The sequence below is a fragment of the Manis pentadactyla genome, chromosome 8, assembly GCF_030020395.1.
Source record: "Manis pentadactyla isolate mManPen7 chromosome 8, mManPen7.hap1, whole genome shotgun sequence".
Taxonomy (NCBI): Eukaryota; Metazoa; Chordata; class Mammalia; order Pholidota; family Manidae; genus Manis; species Manis pentadactyla.
Window position 1 is genome coordinate 29,815,871 of NC_080026.1, and position 13,593 is coordinate 29,829,463.

The 13,593-nt window shown below is 32.3% G+C and overlaps 1 protein-coding gene across 1 annotated transcript in view; it reads left to right on the top strand.

Annotated features, from left to right (window-relative positions):
* LRP1B (LDL receptor related protein 1B) overlaps positions 1 to 13,593 on the top strand; it is a 1,911,502-nt gene that overhangs the window by 1,671,129 nt on the left and 226,780 nt on the right. Inside the window, exon 60 of the mRNA XM_057505633.1 lies at positions 4,306 to 4,505. Within this exon, the coding sequence (XP_057361616.1) occupies positions 4,306 to 4,505 (200 nt within the window). The remainder of the gene's footprint in view (positions 1 to 4,305; positions 4,506 to 13,593) is intronic.

Consider the following 13,593-nt stretch of genomic DNA (forward strand, 5'->3'; position numbering starts at 1 on the left):
AAAATTTAAGAAAAACAAAGAACAAAAAAAACTTTTTGCCTAAAAATATTTAAACCAATATTCCCATACTTGGGCAAAAACACTTAGGGAATGAGCATGAAGGATCAATTTTATATTTCAAAATTATAATAATTACAGCTGAAAGAAATTTCTCTGAATTTATTCTCTGAATCTAGAAAAAAAAGAAATAAATTATAAAAAGTGAGAGCAGATTTCTATTTTAATCTATTTTATAGAAATAAAATATATTAAACTATTAAAATATTAAAAGACATTCTCAGGAATCACAGAAACCTCTGTTTATGGTTGCAGGCAAACGTTCTTTATATGTTTGCACTTTGTTGTAAATTTAAGAACAGATATTAATTGGGGCTGAGATTTTTTAGATGTGATATTTGGGAAACGTTTCATGTGACATGGTTGAAATTTGGAACTTTCCATTTGACATTTCCACTGAATCCATTCTAGCATCTGAAATGCAACCCCTTTTTAAATTTAATAGCTAACATGTGCTGAACACTTATTCCATGCTTGTGAGTGGTAAAAATTTGTTCCCTGTATTCTCTCATTTAATCCTCAGTGTATTTATGAGAATAAATGATTACTATCCCTTTTCAACATATGAGTAAATCCAGTCTCAGGTAGGCTAATTAGAGTATCCAAATTCACATAGCAAGTAGTGGAAGGACCTGGAATTTGAACCCAGATAATCATTTTTAGGGCTTATATTCCTTAAGACACTAATATAGTACTGCTTAGAAAAAAAGCTAGTTCATAAGTGTAGAGAACTGAGTCATTCCAATGTATTACTACCATGAAAGTAATTTGGACAAAGCACAAAATCTTTTATGGTATTAGTGTATTAGTAAAATTAAGGCCTAGGCTACATGATCTTAAAGACCTGTTGCACCATTAAAATCTTCAGTTGTTACGTTTTGTTCTAAAATCAGAAAGATACAACGATTATTATTATATGGAATTCATAGGTAGGTTTGAATGTAACTACAGTAAGCACAAAATTTCTTTCATACCTTCACATATAGGTAAAATTGTCATTCACTTTTTTGTGCCTCCATGGTAAAATAGTTTCATTGTATTATTTGCTTCCTTTGTTTTACATTCACCTCTATAGTATTCAGAGAGATTTTTGAAGGCAAAAATCATCTGTTTACCTCTCTGTTCCTAGTATTAAGCAGTATCTGGTACATAATATAGTCTCTGCAAATTATTGTTTCAAATATGGCTTTCAATTTACTTAGTTTAGGGTATATCAGATGTTCCACCAACTGACTGACTGAGTCAGGTTCTCTGGGGCTTGAGAATCTGCATCATTACTGTTTTGTGGGTTCCTATGTGCTTGGTATGTGTTGTTCGATTCCATAAGTGATAATTAAAAGAAATTCTGTAGGCGGGGCAGCGCTAAAGCAGTTTCCCAAAGTGTGTCTCCTGTGAACTGCTCTAGGAAAATAAATGCTAACAACTGAAACTGTGTGAAAAAAGGGGTACTCAGCTCGCCTTAGAGACTCACTGTGCTGTGCAGCATATTAAGGGCTCTGAAAAGTTCTACAGTAAGAACAATGATGCTTACTTTGTTTAACAAAGCATTTCTCAAATATATTTGATCTTGCAACCTACCTTGAAAAATGTAAACTAACAGTAATCAGGGAAGAATTTGTGGAGATCAGAGGGGGCAATGTGAATTATTTCTGAATCAACATATCTACATAATTGAAGAGGCAGGAAGGAGATGAATGGTATGATGAAAGCACAGGTGTGAAAATGTGTTATTATAAACACTCCAACTGCAGCCAAATTCACATGCCAGTAGTGGGAAATAATTTGGAGAAGTGTATTTGTGCCCAATATGAAGAGTTTGAATGGCAGGTTGAGGATTTCAGGCCTGGAACCCTTACCAAACTTACTGAGAGGGATGTAACAGATGTTAAACTGTATGAAATATCCTCTTCCTTTTCTTGATAACTTGGTCCAAGATGGTGAAAAGATTAGCTAAATAAAAAGTTCAGAATATAAATAAAAATTTAGACCTATATCCAGAATTATAATATATTGAGGCCAGACTATTTGAAATTCATAATTTACTTAGTGAATTCAAAAAATTATTAATCATATCTAATAATTTACAGTGCTTTGTTTATAGCATTTTGTGGAGAAAACTCTTTCCCACTTTTGGGATATTTAAATTAAAACTGCAAGCCCAAGTAGAACAAATAGTTAAATGGAAATACAAATACCATCTCTAATTAACCAAATTGGGTATATTCTGTCTAATGTTACAGAAGTTGTTGAAATACCAGTTTAAAATTTTTTATTTGCTTATATGCAATAATGAAAAACATTACATGATTGTAGAGAAGTCAAATAAATTTGATCATGTCTAACATATATGAGAGAAGCTAGCATAGTCACATCATTTATTAGGAAAAAAGTTGCTATGTTAATGTTCCTGAAATTCATGTGTCAGTAAGGCAAAGAAAGAATGTTATGATTTATTTCAATGAGATAAGCTATCTTTGCATTTTTATTTCTTTCTGATTCAGTTTCTTCCCTTTATCTATACTGCCATTATCTCTAGTATAGAGAGCAAAGTGCTCCTCCATAAATTTACTAGAAAGGAATGGACTGTGTGCTTTTTTAGATGTATTTTATAGACATATGTTTGCTTTGAAAATGAAAATGTACCAAAAATAATTCAAAATTTAAAGAAACAGAATAATCAGTTTTTGGAGGGCTTAACATCTATTATTTGATGATTTGAGAGTTTCAAAATATGTTTGGAATTAACATAGATACACAGCAGTATTGGGTAGCAATTCCAGTATTGCCCTATGCAAATTTGACTGGTATTCCCAGACTCAATTTTGCTTCTAAGTTTTACTCTGAGTTCATTTTGAATTTTTGCTCACAAAATTCTACCTTTGTCTAGTTGTTGGCAGAGATATATTTCTCATTTTAAGTTCCATGCTTAATTAGGGCTCAATTATATTTTGGCTACAAATAACTTTTTAAAATTATCTTTATAATCCACTATTCCCCTACCTTTATACATACCCCTCAAGTCAACACAAAAATGCATGTTTCTTACAACTATGATGTTATCCCTGTATTTGATAAATGTTTTTCTCTGAAAACTTTTATTTCTCTTCTAGTATATGGTTAAAATGTCCGAACACAATTATCTCTATTTCTTTAAGGACAATTTTAAATGTAAGCTAAATATATCAATCATAAGCCATATAGAATAATTTCATACCGAATTATTTTAATTGAATATCTTCTGAATATGAAGAATTAATTGTCAAGGGCTCTGTACTTACTAGAAAGAAAGGATGAGGTCTGAGTAAACTAATTATGTTGATTGGTTTCAATTTTATTGTTAGAATGTGAAAAGGACATTAAAGATACTCTAATTCAAAATCTTAAATTATATAGAAAAAGAAACATTAAAAAAGATAAAATAACTTTCATATTATGAAAAAAATATTTTAATTAAATAGAAATGTTTGAGTAAATGCTTCACTCTTAACATTGTTTGTATTGTATGGGGTATAATATTTCTTTTTAACTCAATTACTTTTAGAACCAATATAAATTTCTTCATTTTACTGTTTTTTTTTTCCATTTTCTGAAATAGTCTGTTCTAAAATTCCCAATAACGTAATTTAAATCTGTGCTGTCCAATAGAACTTCCTGTGTTGATTAAAGTGCTCTGTATCCATGCCGTTCGGTATGAATGCCACCCAACATGGTTACTGAGCTCTTGAAATGCGGCTAGTGTGACTGAGGAAAAACCCAGTTCATTTCATTTTATATGATTTTAATTAATTTAAATTAAAGAGTCACAATTGGCTAGTGGCTACCACACTGAGCAGTGCAGATTCAAGTAAATATAATGTACTTCTCCATAATTCATTTTTAATTTTTCAGAGTTAATAACCCAAAAGAAAAATGTGTATCTCAATTGTGTTATTCCTCCAACATTATAGATGCATTTGAAGGTTTACGTCTATGAGTTAGGGTTTCTATAATTGGTTAATAATTGAGGAAATACTATATATATAAGTTTGTGTACTGAAGAAAACAAGTTTAAAATAAAATGGGTACTTCAAAGTGCACTGTGTTAATAAAAATCATAATAAAAGCTTGCACTGAAGTATGCTTCTTAAAAGCTACAATTCAGAAAGATACCAAGAATGAATTTGGATCTAGCTGAGCAAATAAGTGAAATATTGTGTGGTATTTTTCTGAGTGTCTGTAAACAAAATGGCTATTGATTTTCTTTCCTAGGTATTTGTATTGGATTGACTGCTGTGAGTCTCCTCACATTGGCCGCGTTGGAATGGATGGAACCAATCAGAGTGTTGTCATAGAAACCATGATTTCCAGACCCGTGGCACTAACAATAGATTATGTCAATCATAGACTCTACTGGGCCGATGAAAATCACATTGAATTCAGCAACATGGATGGATCTCATAGACACAAAGGTTGGTCCAGTAGCACAAATGATTACTTTACCGATGCATATAATATTCATTTAGAAAAAAAATGTATAAATATTCATTATATATACTTTCTCTCATCAAATATATTTCTTAATTTAAGATTGCTTTAGTATACTCCTTATGGCACTATTGAGAAATAAGGTTAGTTATATTTATTTAAAACTTGTATACTCATGCATAAAAATCATTTAGACACTGTCAATGTTTTCTCTAATTGTACTTTCCTAGATAGTTTTTATAAAAAATAGGCAATATTTTTACAAGTTATAATATATATATGTCCTAGTTGAATTGAAACTGAAGAGTATTTGCTTGTAGACATAAGGCTAGTATTGCAATCTGGAAGGTTTTTTTTAATACTAAGTAAAAGCATAATTCTTTAAAGATAGTGAAGTGATATTTAAAAGTTATCAATTAAACCACATACATGATTAAATTTGCTGTTATCTGATCATCAATATCAATAGAAATTAACATGGAAAACAGCTTTCAAATTAGAGTAATATTTCAGGAAATATTTAAAATATAAGTGAGCATAACATTCTAGAAATACTTCACTTTTCTATTTTTTTATAAGTAAGTAGCTTCAAAAACTCTAAATATAAAACAAATGAATGAAGTGACTGGATATGAAGGAGGTAACACTAGCATTAGGGATGGGGAGCATCCTAGAGAAAAAGATTCCTGAAAATGACAGAACTAAGTGAGGAAGGAGGCCTGATAAGAAGAATGGGGTGGGATGATGAGGACATGGATATAACAGAGCCACAAATAGTTCAAATGAATACTCCAACTATTTTAGATGTAAGTGGCTTTTTTAGATTAGATTTTCCCAGAATGAAGAAAAAACATGAGTATTTATGGCTCTTTAGTGACCTAATATCACCTTTGTTATTGATTTAGGTGTTTTCAGCTTCAAGTGGTAAAGCACAGATTTCTCAGGGAGGTCCCAAATAAAACTGAGGTGTTTGTATATTTTAGCTTATCAGATTTTCTTCTTGGGCTGTCATAGTCCTAGAAGAAAAGCCTTAGGGGAGCGAAAGAGAGGAATACTTAACCATCTGATGGTCAGGTGAGGCCCTGCAGGTGTGTGCCAGTGCGGAGTCCTGAGAAGGACAAAGCCACTGAGTTAATAAATAAATATAAGCTAAATAAAGGAGGTAAAAGTCACTGAAGTCACACCACTTCATAATTTGGCCTAAGTCCCTCTCAGTTGATGTTTAAAAAAATATATCCTTCTCACTAAAAATGCTGACAGAAAGCTTTTAAAAGTGCTTTTCTAAGGGTAAGAACATTGAGGTAAGACAAGTGTAATTGGATAAGTTGCTTATTTAGGTGTTGGCATCCCAATTATAGAGATAAAGAAATGCATCAGGATGCAATTTGAGTGAAGAATTATTTAAAGATCACTTTAGGGTTTTAATTACAGCAAATGTAATGTTGACAAATCGAAATCCCACTTAGCATTCAGCAGTTATATTTCCTTCGGAGAATCAATAATGAAATGTTCCGCAACATTCCTAGATGATATAATTGAAAGTTTTATTGTGGCAATCAGTATTTTCCCAATGTAACTATGAACCTGTCCATTTTTAGCATCTATATAAATTGCTAGGTTATTGTGAATGTATTGCTTTGTACTAAAATTTCACTGCACAATAAAATTTAAACAACTTTTGGTTAGATATGTGAATATATAACAGCATCAAGTATTTACCTGTTTTCATTTGAGACTTTGTCTTTGAATAGAAAAAATCGTAGTTTAAAATGTTGGCTATTAAAACCTACTGATTACATCCCCTACTCATTAGTTAAAAATTATGTCAGACAGTAGGTGACTAATACTCTGAAACTTAATACAAAATTAAATGCATGTAAATGAAATGTCTTTTACTCATGGTACTGGTGGTGACTTTGTGTAGAGCAGGGAGAAATGTTACTAAATTGATTAGATTAATAAAACATTTAACGGAAAGATATTCAGGTATGATGTTATTAACATTTTAAAATTTGATTTTGAAAATATCTTGTGGTTCAAGTGGGGAGAAAAAGAAAGTATGAATTGCTGTCTTCAGAATTACTTTCTCCTGAAGGCTTTCTCAGGAAGACTAATGAAAAATTTATTAAATGTCTTATGAGGCATCTGTCAATATCAGAAAGCAAGCCAATAATTACCTGGTAGTTACTAACAAACTACTAATTTTATGCAACATGAATCATGCCAACTCCAAACACAATAGAAAAGGAACCATTAATTTGCCATGTTTGTAAAGAAGAGTAGTAGTTTTTCATTTCTTGCATTTGCCCCATAAAGACATAGAGAATGCTGTAGTTTCCAAGTTGCATATCAGAGATGAAAAATGAGACTTTGATATCAATAATAACCTGTATTCTTTTGATTACTAACCTCTTTTTTCTCTTAACCATATTAGTGTTATTGATCTCATTTATCCTATTTATTATACAGCTTATCAAAAGAATGGGATTTGCAAGTAATGGCAGAGTAATTTGAGAATATGAAGGGTGTCTGAGAAATTTCAGAACTATGACTCTTTTTTTTAAGCCAAATTTTAATAATGGAGAAAAGTTAAACCTTGAATGGGACTTAATTGTTTAAAAAGTATTTTTGCTTCACACATATTCTTATTCATACCATTCCATAAGTGTAGCAATTATTTCTTATTATCCATCCAACCCAAGAACTTCTAATGGTTCTGAATTCTATGCCCTAAATAATAGATCAGATTACCTCCAAGGAACATGTGACTTACAGTTTGCTTGAGAATTTCCATCCATCTTTTTCTGCTATCTCCGCTACCCCCCCACCTTCCTTCCAAGTCCAAACATCACATTGTAAAATTAAAACAAACAAATAAACAAACATTAGTCAGTTTGCTAATTTAGGAACATTTTGGTGCAATATTAGCCAAGTGAACCTTTCCCTAATGCCTGTGTATTTCATTCTTCTGGTTTTTATTATAATAATTATATAATATGATAGAATATTATACATGCTACTAGATTACTGAATCCGTTTGTTTTAAATCCAGTTTTCATTGGCTCTTTGTTTTTTTATTTTTCTGATTCCTTCCATTTAGATCTTCCCATTCATTCATTCATTCATTCAATAATTTTAATGTCTCTTTCTGTGCAGCACATTATGCTAGGCACTGGGGTTTCAAAGATGAGTAAGTCAGTATCTTTAAACCACTTACAGTTTAATGGGAAATGCAGATGTGCAGAAAAAGACATAAATTAGATTGAAGTTAGAGGTATGTGCAAAATAGTTTTGAAAATGCAAGGAGTAGGGGCCTTTGCTAAAGTGAAAGGATCTTTGAAAAATCTGAGAGATTTAGTAAGGTTCTCCATATGGGGAAATGTAGGAAGGATTCTGCACACAGAAGGAACAGCATGTGCAAAGATATAATAGTCTTGAAACAGCATGGAGTTTACACAATTTGGCTATGATTGGTAGTTGTATAAGAGGAAGATATTGACACTTAGATGAACAAAGACAAAACTGGGGCCAGATTGTGACAGGCATTGAATGCTAAGTAATGTGCAATTTATCCTTTATATCATAGGAAGTCATTGATGGTGTTTAATTCGTAGAGTGCCGTTATTAGATTTGACAACAGCATGGAAAATGAAAGACCCTGGAAGGGCAACCAATTTAGAAGTTGTTAAAATATTTTAGGAACAAATACTTGAAGTAATTATAGCTGTGGGAATGGGGATAAAGTATTACATTCAATAGTTATTTAGCAGAATAAGTAGGAGAGATCTGTAAGTTTAAAATAGTAGAAATATCAGTGGTCGAGTTGCAAATATTAAGTGAATAATTTATATTATTATCCACTTAGCTAGGGTAAAAGAACTCACAGTTTTGACAACTTATTAGTTTCACACATATTTCTACATTATTAAAGGAATTATAAAATACCAAACTAAGCATAATTTAGAGGTTCTTCTTGAAAAACTCTGTTTTGATGAGAAGTACACAAATTTTAACAAAAGGGTCAACATAAGAGGAATTCTGTGGATGTGGTTAAGCCCCGTCTATTGTATCTTTCTCTAAAAAGCATTTTGGAACACCTAATAATTTACCTAGAAGAAAGATTCCAAATGAGTGACACTCTCTCCTTCTACTTTCTCTTGATATATAAAATATGTCCAATAGAGATTTGGCAATTTCAAAGTGTCTTCAAATTGAAATGCTCAGTTTTAAATTTATACGTATCTTTATACAAAAATGAAATGATTCTAAATATATAAATAATAACATTCTTGCAATTCTGTACATTTGAGCCTGGTTCATACCAATCCCAAGCCACAATAATCCTCAGAGAATTGTAGACTTTGATTTTGGACAAAAAGTAATCAACCTTCACTGGAGACCAGATCTTTAGGTGAAAGGATCCCCTTGGACTGCAGAAAGCAAACCCTTAAGCTCTTAAAAGAAGCTTGGGGAACCTTAGGATGAAGAGTGGGTAGTATAGATCTACTGCTAACCAGCTTTTCACCCTGAAATGTGTACACAGGTCATTTCCCTAGGTCTCAGATGTCTCATCATTAGAAATAAGAATGTTGGAAAATATGGCATCAAATGAGAATACTAGAACTATAATTCTAAACCTCTAGTTAGGTGGATCACACAACCCTTTCAGAATCTTTACCAAATCACAAAGTTTTAACTTCAAGATAATCTTCTTCAATGTAAACCTGAGAGTTTGAAAATCCCGAATAATAAAATGTTTGCTCAATTATTCTGAAGGAAAATCTCAAATTTCCAATCCCATCCTCAGTTCTCCCTGAATATTATTGCAAAAGTTATTAACATCTTTTAAAATTAACTACTTCTGAAATGATCAAATCAATAAGAGGAGAAAACCTTTATTCTTGAATATTACATTGCATTAGATGTTTTGCATGAACCACTTTAATTTTTTTCAGTTTTCAATGGAAATTTTCTTAGCCTGCTACTGGGATTCCAAGAAATGGAACAATCCTACTATAAACTCATATTTTTAGTAAAAATCTACTGTTTTCAAGGAAAAGTGATTGATGTAATACATGCCCTTTTAGACATTCCATCAACAAACTGTGATGAGTACCATTAAAGCCATTTTGAATTAAGGAAATAGGTTTAAAGAGATTAAGTAATTTATTCAAAGTCACATAGCTAGTAATCAGGAGAAGCAGAGTCTGAACCCAGATCTAACTGGTTGCAAGCTTGCCTTCTTTCTATTTCTACACAGCTTCACTCTTTGTTGTTGTTGTTGAAGTACAGTTTTATATTGGCTTCAAGTATACAGCACAATGGTTCAACAATTACCCATATTATAAATCCTCACCCTAACTAGTGCAGTTATGGTCTGTCAACATAGGAAGATGTTACAGAATCATTGTCTGCATTCTCCATTCTGTGCTGCAATCCCTGTGACCAATTTATATTATGAATGATAATTTTTATGCCCCTTTATACTCCTCATCCTCCCCACTGACCCACCCTGACCCCTCCTCCATGATAACCACTAGTCACTTCTCAGTGTCTCTGAGTCTACTGTTATTTTGTTCATTTTGTTTTGTTTTGTTTTTAGACTCCACAAGTAAGTGAAATCATTTGGTATTTGTCTTTCTCCACCTGGCCCATTTCACTTAGCATAATACCCTTTAGGTCCATCTATGTTGTTGCAAATGGCAGGATTTCTTTCTTTTTTTAAGGCTGAATAATATTCCATTGTGTATATGTACCACATCCTCTTTATCCGCTTATCTCCTGATGGACACTTAGGTTGCTTCCATGTCTTGGCTATAGTAAATAATGTGGCAATAAACATAGGGGTGCATTTATCTTTTCAAATCAGGGATTTTGTTTTCTTCAGGTAAATTCCTACCAATGGGATTACTGTTTTATATGCCATCTCTGTTTTTAGTGTTTTAAGGAACCTCCCTACTGCTTTCCACAGTGACTGTACCAATTTACAATCCCATCAGCAGTGTGAGAGGGTTTCCCTTTTCTCCACATCCTCACCAACATTTGTTATTTCTTGTCCTTTGGACATATACTTGACTGATTTGTTGACTGCTTGCTACAGTTTCTAAAAGCAATAATTATAGGGTAAATGCATACTTATAAAAATAAAGGTATTTCCATACCTAATTTCTCAGGATTGATTTAAATCATGGACATAGATATATCACAAAGTTTATGAGAAACAAATCAAGAAACAAAACTAATCCCTCAGAATATAATAACTGTAAAATAAAACACACCTTATTAAATCCAATTATTTTGTTTGTTTATTTGGGGAAGTGAAGAGAGCAATAATGTTACTTTAAAATGTATGCCCTGCTTTTGTGGGACAGTTTGATGTTATAGTTTGCTATATCCAAACTAACAGCATCTCTTGTTATAGGAAAAGTTTCAAATATTATTTGAAGTTCATACCACAGAATTTCTGAAATAAGGCCATAATAAAGATTTTTTGTCATTGGCTTTGTTCATTTGAAAAAGTACAACCTTCTCTGAATGGACGTCTATAAAATAGGTTGCAATTATCTCCTGAGAAAAATTCCTGCAATAACTTTGCCTATCTACCTTAATGTTGAGGTTCTGTTTTCCATTTAATGAAAAGAAAATTAAATACTAGAAAATTCTATTTAGAACAAAATTTCATTCTGACTACTTGTATCAAAGTACATAATTTCAGATTTAGTTTTTCTCATTTTCTCTTAGTTGTGCCATTGAACTTGAGATACCTTAAGGAGGTAGTTTGTTTCTTGACAAAACCTGAACGTACTATATGAACAGTAATAAAAAGGCGTACTAAGGAAAATGTATGTTTGACCTTGAGTTTTAGAATTTACTTATTGTAGTAATTTTTTTTAAATCTCAGAGTACTCTTCTTTGCATCACTGAATGATTTAACCCTGTGTTGAATCAGTTGGTCATGTACATATTTAATCCAGCATACTGGAAAAAGATACAACTACTAATTTCTCGGTGCAGTAATCATTGGGTATGATCCTAGAGTTTATCACTGAATTGTCTTTAAGTCTGTCTTTGGACAAATTGTTTAAAATTTCATGCAATTATGTTGACTATGGCTCTTCATTTGTTCCTGCACTCAGACCTGAAGATCCCCATTTTGAAGTGTCAACACTGTAGTCTGACTCTGTTGTTTGTTACTGCTCTGGGAATGTAGTTTGTGTTGTGAGGGGCAGTTCTGTGCTTGGATACAAAAATCCAAATCATAACACATGCAGTGATCATCTAATTAATGTTGGAAAAATAATCCAGATCTCAGCATGCTGCTGGTGAAATAGCATAATATATATTTAAAGAGTCTTGTTTGAGGGGGAGAAAACACTGAAAAAGACAAGCAGAGTATTTTATGTTCATATATCCTGAAACTCAACAGCTGTTGCATTTGGGGCTTTGGAACATTTAAATATCCACAGAAGCCCACAAAAAAAAAAAAAGGGAGGAAACCTAATAGATACCACCCTCCAATTTTACAATACTGTTTGGATGTTTCTTTCTTCGTGAGATACTTGATTTTAGTACTTTTGAAAAAAAATCGCTATCATTCACAGTCCATTACAAACAGTAGACTTCACAGTCTATTTTATGTCAATGGTTCTGATGTGAGGCTGTTTACAATACAATAAAAGTTAATGAAAGGGAGCAAAATACAATTCAGTTACTATAGAAATGTTCCTGAACCAGTAAAATAAATTGAAATTAACTGCCATTCCTAAAAAATCTTAGAAGTTTTATGTCAGTCGTGTCTTTCAGTTTTGTCCCTTCAGTAGGGTACATTACATTAAACTATGTATATGTTAAATAGATTATTATTTTGCAAATGTTACACTTGTTCCACATACTTTTTTTAGGTAGGGAAATTATAAGTATCATCCTAGTATGAGTTTTTCACCATTTTCAACAACCTTAATCCATCCCAAATATAAGGCAGTAGGGTGTTGGGGGGTCAGTAGATTTGGCTTTGGTCCAGGTTTCTTTCTGATTTAAACAAGTGGCTTTGCCACACTATGAGTCAGTGATCTTGTCCATAGATTAGGGCTTCTACTCAGTCAGTGATTTTCTAACTCTTTTTAGGAATTTGGTTGATGCTGGAATTGGGGCAGAGGACTCTTTCATCAGGTCCCTCTTCCCTGCTTAGTTCTAGGACTACCTGGAACACATTTGAAAATGTTTGTTATATGTTACACTCTTCTCTGTTTTTATTGTAGAGGCATATTGATAATTTTAGGAATGTGGGAAGAGCAGATAGTAAATTCATGTAAATGGCTCTCATATCTGTCCTAAAGGCCCAGTGCATTTTTAAGGCTTCAGATTTCATTAGGACTCTCAAACAAACACATTCCTAATGAATATGTATGTGAAATAACATAACTTTTATATTCAGTACTGATGGCCTGCTTTAAAAACACATTTCCAAGTGTCTGTGAAGGTTTGTATCACCAGTGGAAAAACCCAGAAACTTTCAAGCAACAGGAATGTATCTGTACCAGGAAATAAAGCAATGTTGCTGTGTTTACTTCAGAGACTGGAGAGCAGTGCCATTACCAAGAGATATTTAGACACAGTCTAGTTTTCAAAATAAAGACAGTAGAGTATAATCTGCATTGTCTGCTTTTTCAAATCTTCATGTTCATTAATAGGAATACGTTTTTTAGATGTTAAATATTGAAATGGCTCTTTGGCCTTCTATTATGAATAATTTTAAAAAATATGTAGGTGAGAGAGGGGAAAGAGTTGAATTGTATTAAGCTGAATACCTAATCTGTATACAGAATACATATTGTTTGAGATGACAAGGGGAAGGAAAGGAGACAAGAAATACTAGAAAAGGGTAAACAAAGGATGCCTTCAGCCCCTTAAAAATGGCTTTAATTTAAAGAAGAATTCTAATACAGCATTAATTTCCATATCTTCCATCATATGTTACATTTGTTTCACAAAGTTATACCTGTAAGTCTCCCAGTATCAACTACCACATTAAGGAGGAGCGTGCAACTTTTGTTTGGACCTTTCACCACTGTG